Source organism: Artemia sp. Qi Xiang Cuo, chromosome 13, assembly GCF_049724085.1.
Source record: "Artemia sp. Qi Xiang Cuo chromosome 13, ASM4972408v1, whole genome shotgun sequence".
Classification (NCBI taxonomy): Eukaryota; Metazoa; Arthropoda; class Branchiopoda; order Anostraca; family Artemiidae; genus Artemia; species Artemia sp. Qi Xiang Cuo.
In genome coordinates this window covers 70,173,622-70,193,830 of record NC_142806.1, presented here as the reverse complement: position 1 = coordinate 70,193,830, position 20,209 = coordinate 70,173,622, and the positions used below count along the sequence as shown (strand labels likewise).

At 34.1% G+C, this 20,209-nt stretch overlaps 1 protein-coding gene across 1 annotated transcript in view; it reads right to left on the bottom strand.

The window, feature by feature from the left end:
• The window catches only part of LOC148945598 (uncharacterized), a 240,017-nt gene that overhangs the window by 74,313 nt on the left and 145,495 nt on the right, over positions 1-20,209 (bottom strand). The window contains exons 12-14 of the mRNA XM_089098857.1: positions 19,298-19,553; positions 17,656-17,825; positions 7,564-7,680 (exon numbers count right to left, since the gene is read on the bottom strand). Coding sequence (XP_088954983.1) covers positions 7,564-7,680; positions 17,656-17,825; positions 19,298-19,553 — 543 coding nt within the window. The remainder of the gene's footprint in view (positions 1-7,563; positions 7,681-17,655; positions 17,826-19,297; positions 19,554-20,209) is intronic.

Here is a 20,209-nt window from a genome sequence, read left to right as displayed (position 1 = left end):
GAGGGGTCAGCTCCCCTTTCGTTGCCTTTTTCGCCCCCTGGCACCCCTGTTGCCTCCAATTGCCTCAGATCAAAATATTAAGATAGGTATTTTGTTCAAAAGAGTCAAGAAGTCTAATAAGTGTGTTTATGGGTACAACATAGCCCCCTGCACACTCAGAGAAATAGTTCTAGAAACAGTTCTAAGTTATGTAAACACTTCTTTTAAGAAGGAGGGCAAGTAGACCTTAAATTTTGACCTGAAGAGAGGATAAGAAGAAAGCAAAAATATTTATGCCTGTAATCGACCTAAAAGCTTTGTCACACTAAGCCCCATTTAAACTAGAATATATTCCCAGTGAGGTAGCGCTGTAACTTTGAAAAAATAATTTTATATGTTTAAGAAACCTCAGATCATAGTTAAATGTAAAAGAAAAGAAAAATATTTACGGAAGAATTTTCGAAAAAGAATTTCATTTCTTTTTTTGGCAAAGAATGCTATGTGATTCAATCATCTAAGCAACACAATTAGAAATGGCGATTTTAAATGTCTGCATTTTGATTTATTCCAAATAATTTTATTCAGTCCCAAGGGTTGTGCATTTTTTGTATAATACTTTCCTTCCTTTATTTCTTATGTATTTTATTAGCATCTAACAGTTTTTTCGCTTACTTAAAGTTTATTTTATTCACATATGCATTCTAGTTATTATTTTATTCAAAAATATTTAGTTATATCCTCATCAAATTCAAGTAGATTTGTTTTTCTAGATTTTATGTTACAACGATGATAAACAATAGTTTACTTTTAAATCGAAAAAGGACCCTTTATTTCCAGGGCTGCTACTAGTTTAAGAATTGAATTATTAGACAATTGCCCAAAAATGCTTAGATCAAATGAGAAATTACTACAGCAGACACCTGCTAAGTTGTTTCATTCATTTCAATTTTTTCATAGAATCTAACAAAGTTTTTGAGAGATTTGAACTATTCATTTAATATTTTGGAGCACTTGCAAATTGAACTTTATTACCTTTAAAACGAAACAAAAATGAATCTGCATTAAAATATGAACTAAGGAGGTGTGAAGTGGATGCCATGGATAAATTTGCCGAGGATCTGGAAGATGCAGCTAGACAGCATAATAGTAAAATATTGTACTGGTACGTTAACAAATTGGGAGAGAGTAGTCAATCCGGACTTGTCTCAGTTAAAGATAAGAATGGGGTCGCAATTAGCGATAAGGAAAAAACTAAAGAGAGATGGTCCGAACATTTTGAGCAATTTGCTTAACCGAGATAGAGTTGCAGGAAAAAATATAGAGGAAAATGAAAAAGTTTGTGATACCTTGGATGTGAAGAAAGATTTGTTTTGTGAGGAGGAATTAGCAACAGTACTAAACGGATTAAAGAATAATAAGGCTCCAGGTACTGATAGGGTGGTAAATGAGTTTCTTAAATATGGTGGCTCTGAGGTTAGAAATAAGTTACTAAAGATTATGAATATTATTTTTGAAAAAAAGGGAAGACTTAACAATTCTAGGAAAACTTTCTTAAAATCAATTTATAGGATATGTGATAAAAGCGAGGGTGGCATTGATCGTGAAATCAGTCTGGTACCTGTAGGTATTATATTGCTTAGTAATGTGATACTTTTTAGACTGACAGATGCTATAGACAAAGTTTTTAAGAGAAGAGCAATGCGGTTTTAGAAAAGGTAGAGGATATGTCGACCAAATTTTCACTCTTAGGCTAATAATTGAGAAGTGCCTGAGATTTCAAACACCTTTGGTCCTCAGTTTAATAGATTACGAGCAAGCGTTCGATTCTGTTGATAGAAGAGATTTAGTAAAGGTTTTATCCTTGTATGGTATACAAGACAAATACATTAAAGTTATTAGTGCTATGTACGAGAATGACACTGCTGCGGTTAAGGTAGTAAATGAGGTTAGCAGCTGGTTTGGTGTTAAATCCGGAGCTACGCAGGTCTGTGTTATATCCTACCGTATACGCATAATTTTGTTGGGCTTTGTCTTATATAGCATAGGAAAAGCAATGGGAGATCACGAAGTCCAATTGGGAGGAAAAAGTCTCCTGAACTTAAATTATACTAATTATTTAAGCACCCTAGAAGAAAGTGGGATCAAAGTGAATAACATTTAAAGGGTTAATTAAGTTCAGTGGGGTAGTATAGGATGGAAAATTTATGTTAAAAATCCTAAGCCGCTAATGCTAAGAATTAGTAACGAAGAAAACGTGACGTTGAGTAACGAAAAGATTGCTCAGGGGGGCAGCTGCACTTACCTTGGTAGTATTATTAGTAAAGATGGTGGGAGCAGGGAAGTTGTTAAAAATAGAATAGCCAAGGCTCAGGGTGTTTTTTCACAGTTAAAAAAAGTCTGGAAGAATAGGAAGATAAGTCTGCAAACCAAGATTAGAATATTAGAAGCTATAGTGATGACAGTGGTCAAATATGGCTCTGAAGCATGGACGCTCCGAAAAGCGGATGAAGATTTGCTAGATGTTTTCCAGAGAAATTGCTTAAGGATTGTTCTGGGCACCCGGCTGACTGACCGTATATCAAACAATAGGCTATACGAAAAATGTGGTTCAAGACCGTGCTCTAGGGCTATAAGGAAAGAAAGGTTGAGGTGGTTAGGGCACGTTGTGCTGATGAAGGATGACAGATTGCCGAAGATTATTCTTTTCGGCCAACCATCTAGGGCTAAAGGGAAAGCAGGTCGTCCCCGTCTGGGGTGGGAGGACGTCATAAAGAAAGATTTAAAGGAAATGGGAACTTCGTGGGCGGGTGTAAAAAGGGAGGCTTTGAATAGATTGGGGTGGAGAAGGAGCGTGCGTAGCTGTGTTGGCCTCAGGCGGCTTGGTGCTGCGGTGAGTTTTTAGTAGTAGTAGTAGTAGTTTCCCACCTACTTTAGGTTTATTGATACCAGATAATCCTGAATTTAATTTTTTTTTCTTTTTTAAGAAGAAAGGGTTTATTAATCAACAAAAAACATACCAAAACCTTAAGTAAAGCTTGAATTATACTTTTTTTTGTTTTTTTTTTTAGGATATATTCTAAGATTTTTCTTTTGGCTAATTCAAAATCATGCATCCTTTAGGACAGTAGAACACTGTCGTCAGTGTTGCCACGTTGAATCATAAACATAAAAAGCAAAAATGAGGTCAGAATTGTGACAACACGTTTCTGTAAATACTTCGCAGTTCATATTATTGACCTACAAATAAAGTGAACATACCACTCGATGCCTTTTTTTATGTTCTTTACGAATATTAAATAAAAAAAAACAAGTTTCTTAAACTGAAAGTAAGGAGCGACATTAAAACTTAAAACGAACAGAAATTATTCCGTATATGAAAGGGGCTGTCCCCTCCTAAACGCCTCGCTCTTTACGCTAAAGTTTTTTATTGTTTAAAAAAATAAAGTTATGAGACACAGTCCAACTTTAGCGTAAAAAGTGAGGCGTTGAGGAGGGGACAGCCCCCTTCATATACGGAATAGTTTCTGTTCGTTTTAAGTTTTAATATCGCTCCCTACTTTCAGTTAAAAAAAACTTGTTTATTTAATTTCTGAACGTTTTTGAGTTAGTGCAACTTTTATTTTGGCTCACCGTCATTGAATAAGTAAACAAAATTTGCATACAAATTTTACTTTTCTTTTGCTAAATGGATGTCTCTAAATTTGGTTATCACGTAATTTACAAATCAACTTACGTAACTAACTTCTATATTCGTATATTTTTCTTCTAGCAAAAAATACAAAGTTGCAGATTTTTGCAGATATGAGCTTGAAACCTATGTAATAGGGTTTTCTGATACGCTGAATCTGACGGTGTGATTTTCATTAAAATTCTTTCACTTGTAGGGGATGTTTCCCCCCTCTTTAAAATATCGGGTAAATTTTCTCAGGCTCATATCCTTTGATGAGTAATACTAAACTTAATAAAATTTATATATTTAGAATCAGCATTATAAACCCATTCTTTTGATACATTTATTGACATCAAAATTCCGTTTTTAAAAGTTTCGATCACTATTGAGCCGTATCGCTTTTTTTTTATTTTTTTTTTATTACGTATATGTTATTACGTATATGAGGGGGTTCTCCCCTTAGTCAATACCTCGCTCTTTACGTTAAAAGTTAAAAACAAATTTAATTCACAAACCCCTGAATCACAAAGGCCGTTTAGTTAGAATAGATAGCTCTTTTGAAAGCACTAAAAAAAACTGTAGTGTAAAGAGCGAGGCATTGACTTGGGGGAGAACCCCCTCATATACGTTATAATCTCTATTCGTTTAAAATTCAAAAGTTGCTTCTTCTTTTCAATTGAAAAAAGATTTTTTTTTTAATTTAATTTCTGAACGTTTTTTAAATAATACTTGGAAATCCGGTACCCCCTTCATAGAAATTTCCCCTACGCCAAAGAAACTACCTCCACGGAAAGATTCTCCCACGTAACCCCCTCCTCCAACCCCATCCTCCAGAAAAAAAAATCCTTCCTGAAAATGTCTGTATACGTCCCAATAACCAATAAATAATCCTGGCAAGTCCGGCGCCCCCTTCCTGGCAATTTCCCTTCCCTCATTAAAACTTCCTTCATGGACAACATAACCCCCGACCCCCCCCCCTCACTACCAGAAAAAAAACCCTCCTGAAAACGTCAGTATACTTACCAATAACCAATCCTATATGTTAACATTGGGTAAATTTCATAACTTTTAGTCCGCTCCTCAGGAAATTTAGGAGACTTAATCATCATAACAGACAAAGTCACTATATTTTCGACAATGCTGAGCAAAATGGCAGTATCAAAATATTGATCGGACAATATTTGGGAAAAAATGAGAGCGGGAGGGTGCCTAGTTGCCCTCCATTTTTTGGTCAATTAAAAATGGCACTAGAACTTTTAATTTCCGATCCAATGAGTCCTCCTAGGATATTCTAGGACCGCTGGGTTGTTACAATCACCCCTGGGGAAAAAAACAAAAAAAACAACAAATAAACACGCATCCGTGATCTTTCTTCTGGCAAAAAATGCAAAATTCCACATTTTTTTAGATAGGAGCTTAAAACCCATATAGTAGGGTTCTCTGATATGCTGAATATGATGGTGCAATTTTTATTAAGGTTCTATAACTTTTAGGGGGTCTTTCCCCCTATTTTTGAAAATCAGCCAAATATTCTCAGGCGCGTAACTTTTGATGGGTAGCACTAAACTTGATGAAAGTTATATATTTGAGATCAACATTGAAATTTGATTCTTTGATGTATCTATTGTTATCAAAAACCTGTTTTCTAGAGTTCCGGTTACCATTGAGCCGGGTCACTTCTTACTCACAGTTCTTTACCACGAACTGTTTGATAATAATCGCTTTTCTCGCAAATTCAATTTTAAGCCCTTTTTGCCTTGAAAATAAGAATTCCATCCTATATTTTTTGGATATAAAAATGGTTTATAACATTTGTTTCAAACTTACTAACTTATTATAAATCCATTTTGTAAAAGTTTGATAATTCACAAACATAGATTTGTCAAGATTAAGTTGAATGGTATAAAAAAAAAATTCAAAAACAATCTGCCATGTTTTCTTCTTATTCTGTTAGGCCACTTCAAAACTGCCGTTTCAACCATACAAAAAAATACCAAGGCCGACAGAAGAAACATGGAGGACGGAAAAATGGAGATATTGTTTTGAATTTTTATCTAAATTAATTGTGACAAATCAATGCTTGCAGATTATATGACTTAAAAAATGGATTTATAATGAAATAGTAAGTTTGAAACCAATGTTTGAACCCTTTTTATACCAACAATCATTGAAAGAAATTATCATTTTCAAGGGTTAAAAAAAGGCTTAAAACTGAATTTGTGACGAAAGCGATTATTATATTCGTAAAGAGCATAAAAAAGGCATCTAGTGGTATGTTCACCTTATTCGTAAGTCAATAATATGAACTGCGAAATATTTCCCTTCGCTTCATCCTTAAAAATTCAAGCATTAGACCCTTCCCTCCCACTACCAGAAAAAAAAAACCTCCTGAAAACGTCTGTATGCTTACCAATAACCAATACTATATGTTAACATTGGGTAAAGTTCATAACATTCAAGCATTAGACTAGACCTTTGAAGAAAAACTGCACCTTCTTAAGCTGTTTAGTAACATATGTTTTTGGCTTTAAGCTGTTTACTAACATATATTTTTGGCTTCTTTTTTGTTCATTTTTCACCCACACTTCTTTCATCGAAATTTGTCAGCCGCTAATAACAAAACCGCATAACCGTATATGAAAGAAATTTTCTGAAAAAAATTAACTCCCGATTTTTCCTAGTTTTTAAGATATAATTAGTGGTTAAAGTTTGCATTTAATCAGTTCAAGCAATTAGATTTCATTTGAATATTCTTGGGACTTAGAAGCTGATTTAAGGAATAATATGATTTGCTAAAAAAAAATGTGACGACTAGCGTCACAAAAATAAATAAGTGCAATAGGAAATAAATCTCTCCTAGGAAAGAAATCTCTGCAATAGGGAGGAAACAGATAATTTATCATTATCTGTCTAGTGATTTTAGTGATCAGAAAGGAAGGAGTTGAGTGTCAAATGTTAAATTAGGGTAAGCAGGGTTTATGATGTTGTATTTGTGTTTTTAAACCCCTTTTGATGTTAATGTTAAGTATTTTTTTTTGTGGATTTGTTTGGTTATCCGTCCTCTATATCATGCTGTGGCACTTGGAAGGATGTATTTATGTTAATTCTTTTTTGTTAGCAATTGATACTAAGAAAAAAAAAGAATCAATAAACAACATATTAAGATGTTAATTTAGTGGCAGTCCAGATGAAAATAATCAGCTTCTTCACTTTGAGTAAAAAGCTGATCGATTATTTTAACCAATACAACAGGAATAAATATAATTTTATCAGACTTTATAATTTAAAAACTAAAAACAGAAATTTATTAATAAATAATTTTCCTCAGAATCTCATTCCGTGTTAATTGTTTTTATATTCATTTTTGGACAACAACTATAAAGGATTTTTGTTTTATTTTGTTTAAAAGCCGAAAACCAATGTAAGTTGTAATAGCTGTAAAAAAAAGTTTTAGTAAGTTTCACGACAGCTTCCCGATAGCTGGAACAAAATTCTATGCTTGAAAGTGATTTTTTTTTTTATTAAGTAATTCTTTCCCTTTCGTTTATTTCTGTCTTCTTTACGTCATTGAGTGTATGTATATCTTACTTTTCTTCTGCTAATCTAACAAGTCCCTTGGGACTTTCCCTACAAATGAAGAAAGCGGTAATATAATGTTTTTTTGTTAATAAATGTATCTATCTGTACAGCCGAGTAGAATTTAAAATAGAACCATTTAAAATTTTATTCTAATGTAATTTTAACATATATTTTAAAAGAGTGTTTGTTTTGCCATACTCCTCCATGTTTTTACTACGAATTTAGGGCTCTTGACATGAATAAGCTTCAAATTGCAAAACATTAAAGGGTTAAACAAGAAACTATGTGTTAGTATTTTCACAACTTGGCTATGTCACTAAAAGGAAAGCACTTACGACAGAATAGTTCATCTTCACCGAGAGGACACTCTTGACGCCTATTACAAATTGTTACGTTAGACAAACACTGCCTACTCAGTGGACAGAAGAAGGACGGCGGTTTACAATTAAAATCTAGAAGAAAAGGTCAAGAATTATAACAGATAAAATGAGTTGCGTTGTGCGAACATGTAGTAAATGAGTTGACTGTGACTAAAAATGACGCAGACGATTTACCCGTGTCCAGAAACCCCATCATTTGGATCCTCATTAATGTCCCTTGCAGATGCTTGACCTTCATTTAAGGAAGGTCACCTTTAATGAACTAAGGATTAGTTCATAAAAAAACAGTTCGTCCGGCAGTGACCTGGTGAGTCAATAGGTTCCGAAATGCATCATTCCTCCTGAAACTGGGGTTCTAACACCACTGACTATTTATTATTTTTCAGCAAAATAAGTTTACAGTTTGTTCAAAAAAGGAAATGACACCGGTTTATGTGGTGATTTACATAGTCAATTTGTGAAGGTGCCCCCGAACAATGCAAAGGAAAAAAAAACTTACTTTACTAAAATCCAGTCAGAATAAATAAATTTTTAGTTGAGTATTTTTCTAAGATAAGGTGGCTGATAAATCAAACAATGGCAAAAGCACTGTGCGAACTTAAGTTGTATCGGAAGCTTTATGAATAGTAACCACGTGATTGATATTCAGGCACCCTAGTCCAATTGTAAAACTTCATTTTGACAGTATTCGACTCCCCCTGCATTTGTCCCCCTACCGTTGAAAGTCCTCCTTCCTGTGGTAAAATCCCCTTGCGGTAATGCAATCCCATACCCTCATTCACGCAAGAAGAATTTTTTTTTCTAATTATTCTAGATTTCAAGGTTGTGCCCAGAGGAGGGGGGATAGGGGGATTTGAATCCCCCCCCCACCCGCAATGTTTGTCTGACTCGTAAAAACGTAACAAAAATGGATATAAACAAATTTTGTATGCGTTTGTTGAGTTTTTTTTGGTGTAAATGATTTTGTGTAACTCCCCCTGTCAGTCTTGCCTGTTATTTCTCATCTTGTTCAAAAAATTTTTAGTTCGCAGTTATTCCATTTTTTATAGAATGATATTTGTTAAATAATAATGAGTTTGGCTTCAGAATGAACAGAAAGACGGGTGATGCATTGATGTTTGTAACGAGTCTGACTAAAGGAGCTTCAGATTATGGTTTTAAGGTTGGCAGAGCTATATTTAATGAAGGCTTTTAATACAGTTGACCATGGCAAGCTCTTGGAAAAAATATGAGAGCTATTAGACGTGCACTAAAGCGTATTATATTAGAAAAAGCGATATTGAGAAAAACTTTTGATATTAAAAAAACGGCTTCAGCATTCAGTAATAGTTTGTGGTGCTTACAATTTGGGCCGTGCCCAGTGGTTTGCGGAGTCCCAAAGGGATACTTCCTAGCATCAATTATTTTTCTGTTGTTCATTAACCATATACCTAATGATGTTCCAAATTGCGGTTTCAGAGCTAATGATATGACTAAAGATCTTATGAAATGTAACATGAATGTATATTCATGAATGTAACAGTGCCATTGTTTGTTGATGAAAAAGTAGCTGTCAGTGCAGTGATAGTACTGAAACTATCAGTGCTACAAAGACAAAAGAGTTACTTCAGACATGGACAAACAAACACAGTTGATAATTTACATTCTTGGTCAGGGGCGTTGTTTGGGGGGAGAGGGCAGTTGCTCCCCCCGATAATGTGGAGAAAAAATTATTATATATCCCATGCCCCTTGACTGTCTGGATATGGACCTCTCTTGCCCCCCCCCCCCCAATAAAAATGCTAGATATTCACCCCTGTTCTTGGTTGAGGGTAAAATTTAAGGAAAAACGATAATTCACAGCCACTGAAAAAAGACAAAATGCAAACAATTTGGCCGAGACCCCGTCTCAGCTATCCTCAATACAAAAAGAATGCAGACAAAAGTTCTTGAAACAAAACAAAAACACAAATAACAGGAACAAAAAACAAATTCGAAGAGTCACCTTCTCAAGCTATTAATAAAAAGCTGCCTGAGTAATAAACCTAGATATTTAATAAAAGAAAAAAATTTTGTTTAGTCTTTTTTGTCTGGTAGTCTTTAGGTTTTTTTGTCCCCCGGTAGTCTTTGTCTGGTTTTTTCAGGAGTCGGAGTCAGGAGTCGTTCATAAAGAATTGGGATTTATTTATAAGGTTTTTTTTTGTCTGGTAGTCGTTCCCAGGTTCTAAAGTTCTGAAATTGTTATTAGGACGTAAAATAAACTGATGAAAAAAAAGCAAACAAGAAATAGAAATGAATGAGAGCATTGTAAATGGGACTAAGATAAGTCTATGTTTACAAGGTAAAATATCCTAGATCTAGTCCGCGTAAACGATCCGAGAATCCATGGTTCGAGACTCTCCTTTTATTTTCAGGGATGCAAATGGAATACAGGAATGTGTCCACCAAATAGTCACCCTTAAAAGAGATTAAATTACTCCGTAAATGAAAGGGGCTGTCTCCTCCTCAACGCCTCGCTCTTTACGCTAAAGTTTGCCTCTGTCTCACAACTTTATTTTTTGAAACAACAAAGAACCTTAGCGTAAAGAGCGAGGCGTTGAGGAGGGAACAGTTCCTTTCATATATGGAATAATTTCTGTTAGTTTTAAGTTTTAATGTCACTCTTTACTTTCAGTTAAAAAAAAAAACCGTTTTTCATTTCATTTCTGAACATTTTTGAATTAATGCAGCTTTGATTTTGGCTCACCGTACATGAATAATTAAAACGAAATTTGCATATTAATTTTACTTTTCAAATGCATTTAATGCAGAAGCTATACTACAATATTTTTTTTTTTTGGGGGGGGGGTGGATGCAGGTTAGGTTCATGGACTTTACATGTTTAAAATCAATTCAATTCTCTTGATGTATATATTGTTATCAAAACTCTATTATTTTTTAGAGTTTTGGTTATTATTGAGTCGCGTCACACCTTACTTACAATTCGTTACCACGATCTGTTTGAAACAAATTAATCTTTATTTTTCCTGCATGAAATGTGGATAAGCCCCTCTGCAACACCTTGCTCTTCTCGCTACAGTGTTTAGTACTTTTCAAAAAAACTTCTGATTGTTCTAATTAAACAACCCTTGTGTTTCAGGAGTCGTTCAACAAGAATTGGGACAACCTTCAGCGTAAAGAGTAAGGTGTTGAGGAGGGGGCAACCCCATATATACATAATAATTTCTGTTTTTTTTAGGTTTTAATAATGTTTCTTACTTTCAGTTGAAGAAATTTGTTTTTTCATTTAATTTCTGATCGTTCTTTTAAATAATGCCACAAATCTGGCTCCACCTCCACAGAAAGATCCCCCTACAAAAACATTCTTTAGAAATTCAATCTCGGTTATAATTTACTCCAAACAATTACCCTTAACATGTCCACACGTAAAAATGAGTCGGCAAAATGAAAGCAAGACACATAAAAATAATTTCGTATTGGAATTCTGGCAAATTCCCCCAGTGTCAAATTTCCCATGAAAAGTTTACTCCCTGGAATCTTTTCCCTCCATGGAAAATTATCCCTGTGGAAAACCCCCCAGCAGAAAATTGTCCCTCCCGCTCCCCAGAAAAATGTATGCATAGTTCCCAATAACAAATACTATACGTATACGATTGGCAAATTTTATAACTGTAAGACCTTTCTATAAGGGCTCTAGGGGGAATTTGTTACCTTTAAAGGTATATTTGTTGGGTTTTTCAACTATGTTGAACAGAAAGATTGTCTCAACATTTCGATCAGACGAAATTGGAAAAAAGGGGCGTGGGAGGGGGCCTAGTTGCCCTCCAGCATTTTTGGTCACTTAAAAAGGGCACTATAACTTTTAATTTTGGTTCGAATGAGCCCTCTCTTGATGTTCTAGGACCACTGGGTCTGTACGATTACCCCTGAAAAAAAAGAATAAACACGCATCCGTGATCTTTCTTCTGGCAAAAACTACAAATGTGTACATTTTTGCAGATATGAGCTTGAAACCTATGTAATAGGATTTTCTGATACCCTGAATCTGATGGCCTGATTTTCATGAAGATTCTTTCACTTGTAGAGGGTGTTTTACCCTTTTTTCAAAAATCAGGTAAATTTTCTCAGGCTCGTAGCCTTTGATGAGTAATACTAAACTTAATGAAATTTACTACTGAGCCGGATCACTTGTTTTTTTATTGTTATTTTTTATTACGTATATATTATTACGTATATGAGGGTGCTCGCCCCCTAGTCAATACCTCTCTCTTTACGCTAAATTTTAAATTTTTTTCGAATGGCAAACCCCTGAATCACAAAGGTCGTTAAATTAGAATAGATAGCTCTTTTGAAAGAAATAAAAAAAAAACTTTAGCGTAAAGAGTGAGGTATTGACTAGGGGATGAACCCCCTCATATAAGTAATAATTTCTGCTCGTTTTAAGTTTTAATGTTGCTCCTTACTTTCAGTAGAATTTTTTTTATTTAATTTCTGATCTTTTTTTAAATAATGCTGCGAAATCCGACACCCCCTTCATAGAAATGTCCTTTCCCCCAAGAAAACACCCTCCATGGACAGATCCTCCAACGTAACCCCCTCCTCCAACTTCCCCCCCCCCCAACCACCAGGAAAAAATCCCTCCTGAAAACGTCTGTATACTTCCCAATTAGATGTTCGACTATGCTGATCAAAATAAGTATCTCAAAATTTTGATTGGATGACTTTGAGAAAAAAGGAGCATGGGAGGGGGTTTCCGTTCAGATGAGCCCTCTCACGATATTCTAGGACCACTGGATTGATACGGTCACCCCTGAAGAAAACAAAATAAAAACCACATGCATCCGTGATCTTTCTTCTGGCAAAAAATACAAAATTCGACATTTTTGCAGATAGGAGCTTGAAACATCTAAAATAGAGTTTTCTGTTACGCTGAATCTGAGGGTTGGATTTTCATTAAGATTCTATCACTGTTGGGGGGTGTTTCCCCCTTTTTTCGAAAATAAGGCAAATTTTTCAGGCTCATAACTTTTGATGGGTAAGGCTAAACTTGATGAAACTTATATATTTGAAATTAACATAAAAATCCAATTCTTTTGATGTACCTACTGGTATCAAAATTCCATTTTTTAGAGTTTCAGTTACTATTGAGCCGGGTCGCTCCTTACTTACAGTTCGTTAACTCGAACTATTTGATAACAGGGAAACCAATTTGAAGTCCATTTAGAATAAAAGAATAAATAACCTCTAGAGCCATTGATGGCACATATGGTGGTCAAATCAACGTTTCGAGGTGGCAACATTTCGATTCTGATCTGTTTAGCAAGGAAATGTAGCGAAACTCGACGTTTCGAGTCGTGGTCTTTTTGCAAGGAAATGTAGCAAAACACGACGTTTCGAGTCGTGATCTCTTTGCAAGGAAATGTAGCGAGACTTAACGTTTCGAGTCGTGATCTTTTTGCAAGGAAATGTAGCGAAACTCGACATTTTGAATCGGGATCTTTCTGCAAAGATATGTAACAACCCTGTCCATCAACCTTGTGGCAGCTGGAATACAACCTTAGGCCTCGTATTGCCAAGTTGAGGATCAATCCAATGTTCTATCAAAGAAATCTCATTGACACTGCTCTGATCAATTCTGATTTTTCTATTTCTTAGATTATAATATTTTGCTGCCTAATGAAAATTCTGATGCTAAAAACATGGAAAAAGATTGACATTCCAGAAAGCCTTATACAAATAGATTATCAGTTGAAATTTTGGTTTACCATTTAGTATTGGATTTTTTATTTAGCCACATTTCCACAGTTAGCCTACTTGAGAAAGTACCACAGTTAGCCTTCCTAATTTTAAATAGACAACCAAATAATTTTTTTTTACAACTTTTATATTTACCTGTTATGATAACTCAACCCCCCGCAAAACACACAGAAAAATTAAAAGTAATAAAGAAAATACTATAAGATATTCTACACCACAATTCTTTCTTTCCAAAATCCATCCATTATTTTCTTAGTTCTTTTTAGTTATCTTACTTTTACTTTGGCTCTCTTTTATATTTTGTTTTTATGGTTCGCCTCCTTGTTTCGTGCGGTTGACATTTATCAACTTTTCTATTCTTTTTTTTGCACTAAAAATAGCACAGAAGAAGTCTCGGTGGAAAAATCTGCATTTTTCTCCCCTTTTCACTAGCTGTGAATTACCTCATCGTATTCATTTCTCTGCATTTTATTGTTTTGTTATTAGAAAAGGAGGAGGAAGGTACAGTGAGGATGTATGATATTTTTTTTTTTTTTCGTTTCCCTTAAAATTCATAAACAAGTAGAGCAATAGGGTTTTTTTTTATATAAAACAGTGGAATGCAACTTTAAATGAATATTTTGACCTTATATCCAAGGACCATATATCCTCAGCATAACAAATGAAAAAGAAAAACTGAGAATATAAAAGAACTCACATTAAAATACAATCTTTAAAACTAAAATATTTTCTTAAAACATTCCTAGCATCATTACTTTTGGAAAGTTCAACCCGGAATGGTACATCAAGCGAAATGAAAAACACAATCCATTCAAATGGAATAAAAAACATTTACAAACATGCTTTTAAAGCCAATCTTGCCTTTTTGGTAGCCAGCCTAGAAGGCCTGTCCATAACAGGTTGAGTGGTATTGTTTACTGGGTTTTAATATAATTTGCTAAATCACTTTTAATAAAAAAAATTTATATAAGGCATTAAGTGAATATTCTCCTAAATCCCTATTTAAAGAAATATTACTATTTATTTTGATTCTAATTTCAATTGCCTCTCGAACAACCTGTTGTGTGCCTAAATGACTGCTAATAAGGGAAGTTTCATCAAAAAGCATTTTATGGCTAGGATTATCATAAATATGACTGCTTAAAGCAGAATCAAAAGATAATATTTGTACTATTAAAATTTAAAGCTTTAGTTATGTCATCTTTGTGCTGTTGTAGGCGGTTTTTTAAATTTTGATGGGTTCTACCAACATAGTAGTTGCCACAGTCACATGGTATTTGATAAACCCCTCTTTGGCAAGTTAATGGGGTTATATCTTTACCAGAGTTTAGGATGTTCATGATTTTAAAATTATTTGTAAATACTACATACAAATTCTTTTGTGTGCCAAACTTTTTTTTAAATTTGTAGTGACTTTTGGAATGTATGGAAGGTAAATTATATTTGAGGGACTGGCGGGTGCTTCGCATGGTAAAAGATCCTTGATTTTACGGGAATGTATTTCCAGTCTTTGACTAATTGTATTAATAATAAAGACAATAGGATAACCGTTTCCAAAAAGAATGTCTCTAATAAAGTTATGTTCATCTGGGATGTGAGATTCAGAGCAAATGTTAAGGGCACGATTGGCAAGAGAGGTAACAACAAATCTTTCAACTTGTGGGGGAGATTGGATTTAAAAAGTAGATATTTGTTGTTTTATGTGGGTTTTCTGTAAATTGTTTAATCCAGTTTATCAATGCTACGAATAATTAATACATCCAGAAACGGTAATTTATTTGAAATTTCAATTTCTAAGCTAAACTGTAGATTTCGGTCATATGTATTAAGGTGATCGAGAAAACCCTTAAGTTCATTTTGAAATATTCATTATATTAATGAATACAATGAATATGAAATATTCATTTAAAGTTGCGTCCCACTGTCTTATATAAAATATTTCCCTATTGTTCTACTCGTTGTTTATTATGAAAAGGCAGTATGGTCTTCGTCGCTATTTACGTCCCCCAAAATTGAGGTGTATATAACATACATAAATGAAATTCCAAAACAAAAAACGAAATACTTCAACAAACGAAAGTTTAGATCTTCTTTGCGTCACGTCCACCTGAATGGTTTGGATGGCCCCTCGGATCGGAAGTCTTGGTCCAATGTAATTAATAGCAGCAAATGTGTGCCTGCTACCGTTTCGATTATAAAAATCAGTTATTTTGTTGCTCATTTTACTCGTGTTTTTTATACATTTAATCATTCAATCCAGTCCTTATTTTCTTACTTATTGCATAATACTGTTCTGAAACGGTAATTTATTTGCATTTCCAATTTCTAAGGTAAATTGTAAATTTCGGTCATATGTATTAAGGTGATCTAGAAAGCCCCTAAGTTCATTTTCCCCATAATTCCAGAGCGATATTACATCATCCATATAACGCCCCCAATATACATGTTTTAAAAAATATGAATTTAGGGCCCAATGTTCAAGGTGTTCTACATAAATTTTTGCTAATAGCCCGGATAACGGCGCACCCATAGGGAGACCATTTTTTTGTTGATAAAAAGAATTACGCAACTGAATATACATTGAATACTTATTACAAATTTTGACTAGGGACATTAAAACCTCACAATCTATTCCTGTTGTTGAATCTTCAATTAAATGATAGTTTTCTTCTATTTTATTTTTTAATAACTGCTCAGATATTGATACATCAATATTTGTGTACATAGAAACTATGTCAAAACTACTTACTATTGTATTTTCTGAAATGCTTGCACTTTTAAGTTTTTCTACTAAATCTACCGTATTCTACTACATATGTACGATTTTTGGGAATAAAGTAACGGTTTGAAGGCTGTACATAACCACTTTCCAATATTGGAAGCAGGGACTTTCGTACATGCTACAATTGGCCTTAAGGGAATACCTTGCTTGTGTAATTTCGGTAAACCGTAAAACTTTGGGCAAAAGCTACCTCGGGGGAGAAATTTATTATACAATTGAGGGGTGATTTTGCCATTTTGTTTTAGATTCTTTAATTCGGTTATAATTTTATTCGCAAACTTATCAGTATGGTTGTGAGTCATGTAAGTATATGTATTTGTGTCATTTAAGTGTGAATAAATTTTGTTGTCGTAATCTAAGGTATCCATGACTAAAAGTGAATTTCCCTTGTCTCCTTTAGTTATTATAATTGAAGAGTCTTTGCGAAGATTAGACAAAATTACTTATTTCTACTTGTTTGTTTATTATGGAAAGGCAGTGTGGTCTTCGTCGCTATTTACTTAATAAAATAGGCTTAATAACATAACTGAGTAAAATAAGTAAAAATACACAACAACAAAAAATCAAACATAATTTAAATTCTGGAAAAAAAGGAAGAGGTTGTGCATAAAGATAGAATTTTCAGACTTATGATAAAAATTATCCCTTTTAACCTTAGGTACTTCCAACGGCTCTTTAATTTTAAATCTCAAAACTACTTCTGTGTTACTAAAACCAATTGGAAAACGAATTAAGATTTTAATTTTCTAGTTTAATTTTAGTCTTCGAAGTTAAATTTTCCAGGGATAATCATAGGTACAGATTTGAGCGGCTGAATATCAAACAATAGCATATGTCAAATTATTGCTCAATTCTACTTATTAATGCAATAATGACAATAAAGTCAATAATGACAATAAAGTCAATAATGACAATAAAGTCAATAATGACAATAAAGAATGAATTTGGTCACATTATTGGGTGCCAAAAATTGTACTTTCTGAAAATCCAGCTGGACCTAAACGATACGCAATAATTCTTCAAATTGGAGGGTATACCCTAAAGAAAGTAGAAGTTCATGAGTAGAGGTAACGACCAAATCTCTAAACAGGGTGGGGTACAAGAGCTACCACACCAGTTACTGAAGGCGTTTGTGCGGTGTAACGCGTTTTTACTACTATTAGAAGTGAAAAAAAGGATTTAAAAAATAAGATAGTAATATTTACTGGTTAAAAAAATATCGTAATGTTCTCATCTTGTTTGTCATATAGCTAAGTATACTAGTTGACCTCCAACCACTTTCGACTATTAAAAAGGGCACTAGCCACTCCAATTTCCAATCAAATGAGCCCTTTTAGAAGTTTCTACGACAACTCCTTCGATACGAAGTGCCCGGGTATGGGAAAAACACATTGTGCCAACATCGTTCTTTACTTAGGCAGTGCTGGCGCGATGCCTATGATAGCTAAGTATACTTCTTTTCTCAGTGGTTATGTCTTTGCCAAAGCACCATAGTACCCCTACAATTTTCTATATTTAAATAAACTCACCACATCCAGTTTCATCACTGAAATCAGCGCAGTCCACAATTCCATCACAGAATCTGTGAGGACTTAATCGCCAAATATAATGTCCGCATGTGCATTCATTTTCATCGCTTTTATCATGGCAGTCTAGATGCCGATCACACCAGGCTGTTTGTCGTACACATTCTTTTATCCTTGAAATGCAATAAAAAAAAATTCTAAAACAATTCTCAAAAAATGAAAATAAAAACACAAGTATGGCTAACCCAAATCCAATCATATTCTCTACAAGAATGACATCTCGGCAATTAATGCCTGTATTAATTAGGTTACATGCAGGATGAAAGGCTTACCACTAATAATTTCTTTATCAAACTGTCAAAAGCAAGTCCGACTTGCTTTTCACAGTCCATTGAAACAACTCTCAAGTGAGTAGCATTATTATAAAATATCCATTATAAAATATAGTGGCATTATAAAGTGGCATTTTAGTATATAAAGTGGCATTATAGTGGCATTATAAAGTGGCATTATTATAAAATCTATACATCGAGTTAAACATTGAAAAAACCCTCTATTCTTGGATTCGGGGGGAAAGTGTTTATCAGTTGAACAATTCTCTGGGCTTATTAAAAAATAAGTGCATAATAAAGACATTCAACTGATTTAATATCAATGACGAAACATTATATTGACGAGATTATCAAACTTCAATAAAGCTTGATGTGAACCTCGGGAATTTCACTGGGGTGGAACTTTCATGAGGGAATCTTCCACGGGGGGAACTTTCCTTGGAGAGGGAATTTCCCGCACGGTGTAATATTTCGCGGGATATTTTATGGGGGGGGGGGATTTTCCTAGAATTTCTTTTCTTTCGGGATCACAGCAACACGCGACAGGTATTCTGGTAGACTCGGGGGAAAAGTGTTTATCACTAGAACAATTTTTCAACCTTGTTAAAAAAGAGGTTGTTAATAAAATCTTTCAACTATTTTTAATATGTGACGAAACATTACATTCACAAGACCACTAAACTTCAACGTAGCTTAAATATATACATTAAATATATTCACTTAGTTAACAAATTATCAATAAATAAGTTAATAAATAAGTTAATTAGTTAATAAATAAGTAGAGGTTGATTCTATTTTAGATTTTGCTTGAAATATTATTCGGATTAACATTGTAGTATTCTTCTCTGAAACAATATCAAAATAAGAATAAATGGAATAGGCTATTGAGTAGCCTTTATAGTGAAGAACAAAATATTGGAAAAACCTGAATAGAAGGAAAAAACTTGAGAAAAACAGGAACAAAAAAAAGAAGCTGCAAAAGATAAAAAGAAGTAAAAAAAAAAAAAATGGATAGCATAACCTCGATATTAAATGGCAACTTTTAATTAATTTCTGGACTCATTATTTTCTTCTGAGCTTAACGGCACGGCCTACGGTATGTTTTTCGTAAATTATAATGGTGAACCAATAGCTTTGACATAGTAAACATTGCTGTTTTCCCGTGCATTATTTCTCCATCTCTCCACGTAACGTAGAGCATATAATTTTAGGAAGCTGGAAGATTTTTAATCAAAGTAATCCAAGTGAATCCTTCCTTTACACATTGTTTCCGCGGAATTCAAATTTTAGAATGGATTTAAAATCAAACTTACGACAAACACTCCCTGTATCCTTCGGGACATGTTCCTCTGTGCCTTCTGACTGGGGTAACAATCACCAAAGATTTCCTCTTCGATTCTCCCTCTTCTTTCCTGGTACAATTAAGCTCATCCGAGCCATCAAAACAGTCAACTTGTTTGTCACAAATATAGTTTGGATGTAGACATGAGCCGCTGCTCATTTTACAGGTCATCCCAGGACATTTGTTCATTTTCAAGGCTTTTATTTGTTTTGAATATTTTATTGAATCTGAAAAAAATGAAGAAACATCAAAGTACCGAAGACACTAAAATTAAAACAATTTTTACCTTCCTAGACCCACCTTAGGTTTATACATGTCTGAAATGTTTCCAATTTTTTTTTGGCTGCTTCTAAAATTCTCAAGTTTTCATGAAGTTTTTCAATTTTATCAGTGGCGCCACGCTGGATCGGTAAATAAATAGGCAATAAATAGGCAATTAAGCAGCTCCTTTTGACAATGCTTTTTGTCCATATTAACTCAAACACTAGCCACCGGTGATTCCCAAAGACAAATATACCTCCAAAAGGAAAGCTAGAGTGAACCCCCCCCCCCCCACCACCATCTGAAATTTAGCGTCCTCAAAAATCTTGTCAAAAATACGATAGGCTTACATAATTCAAGCATCCACAGAAAGAGATCAGTTATCTTTAGTATACCACTGCCTTTTTAGCTTATTTTTTTAATAAAATAAGAGGGAGCCATATATTATGGTTCCCCCTTTATTATGGCTTAATTTTCATTTTATTACTAATACTACTAACAACTCACCGAAGTACCAAGCCGCCTGAGGCCAACACAGCTACGCACGCTCCTCCTCCATCCCAATCTATTCAAAGCCTCCCTTTTTACACCCACCCAGGAAGTTCCCATTTCCTTTAAATCT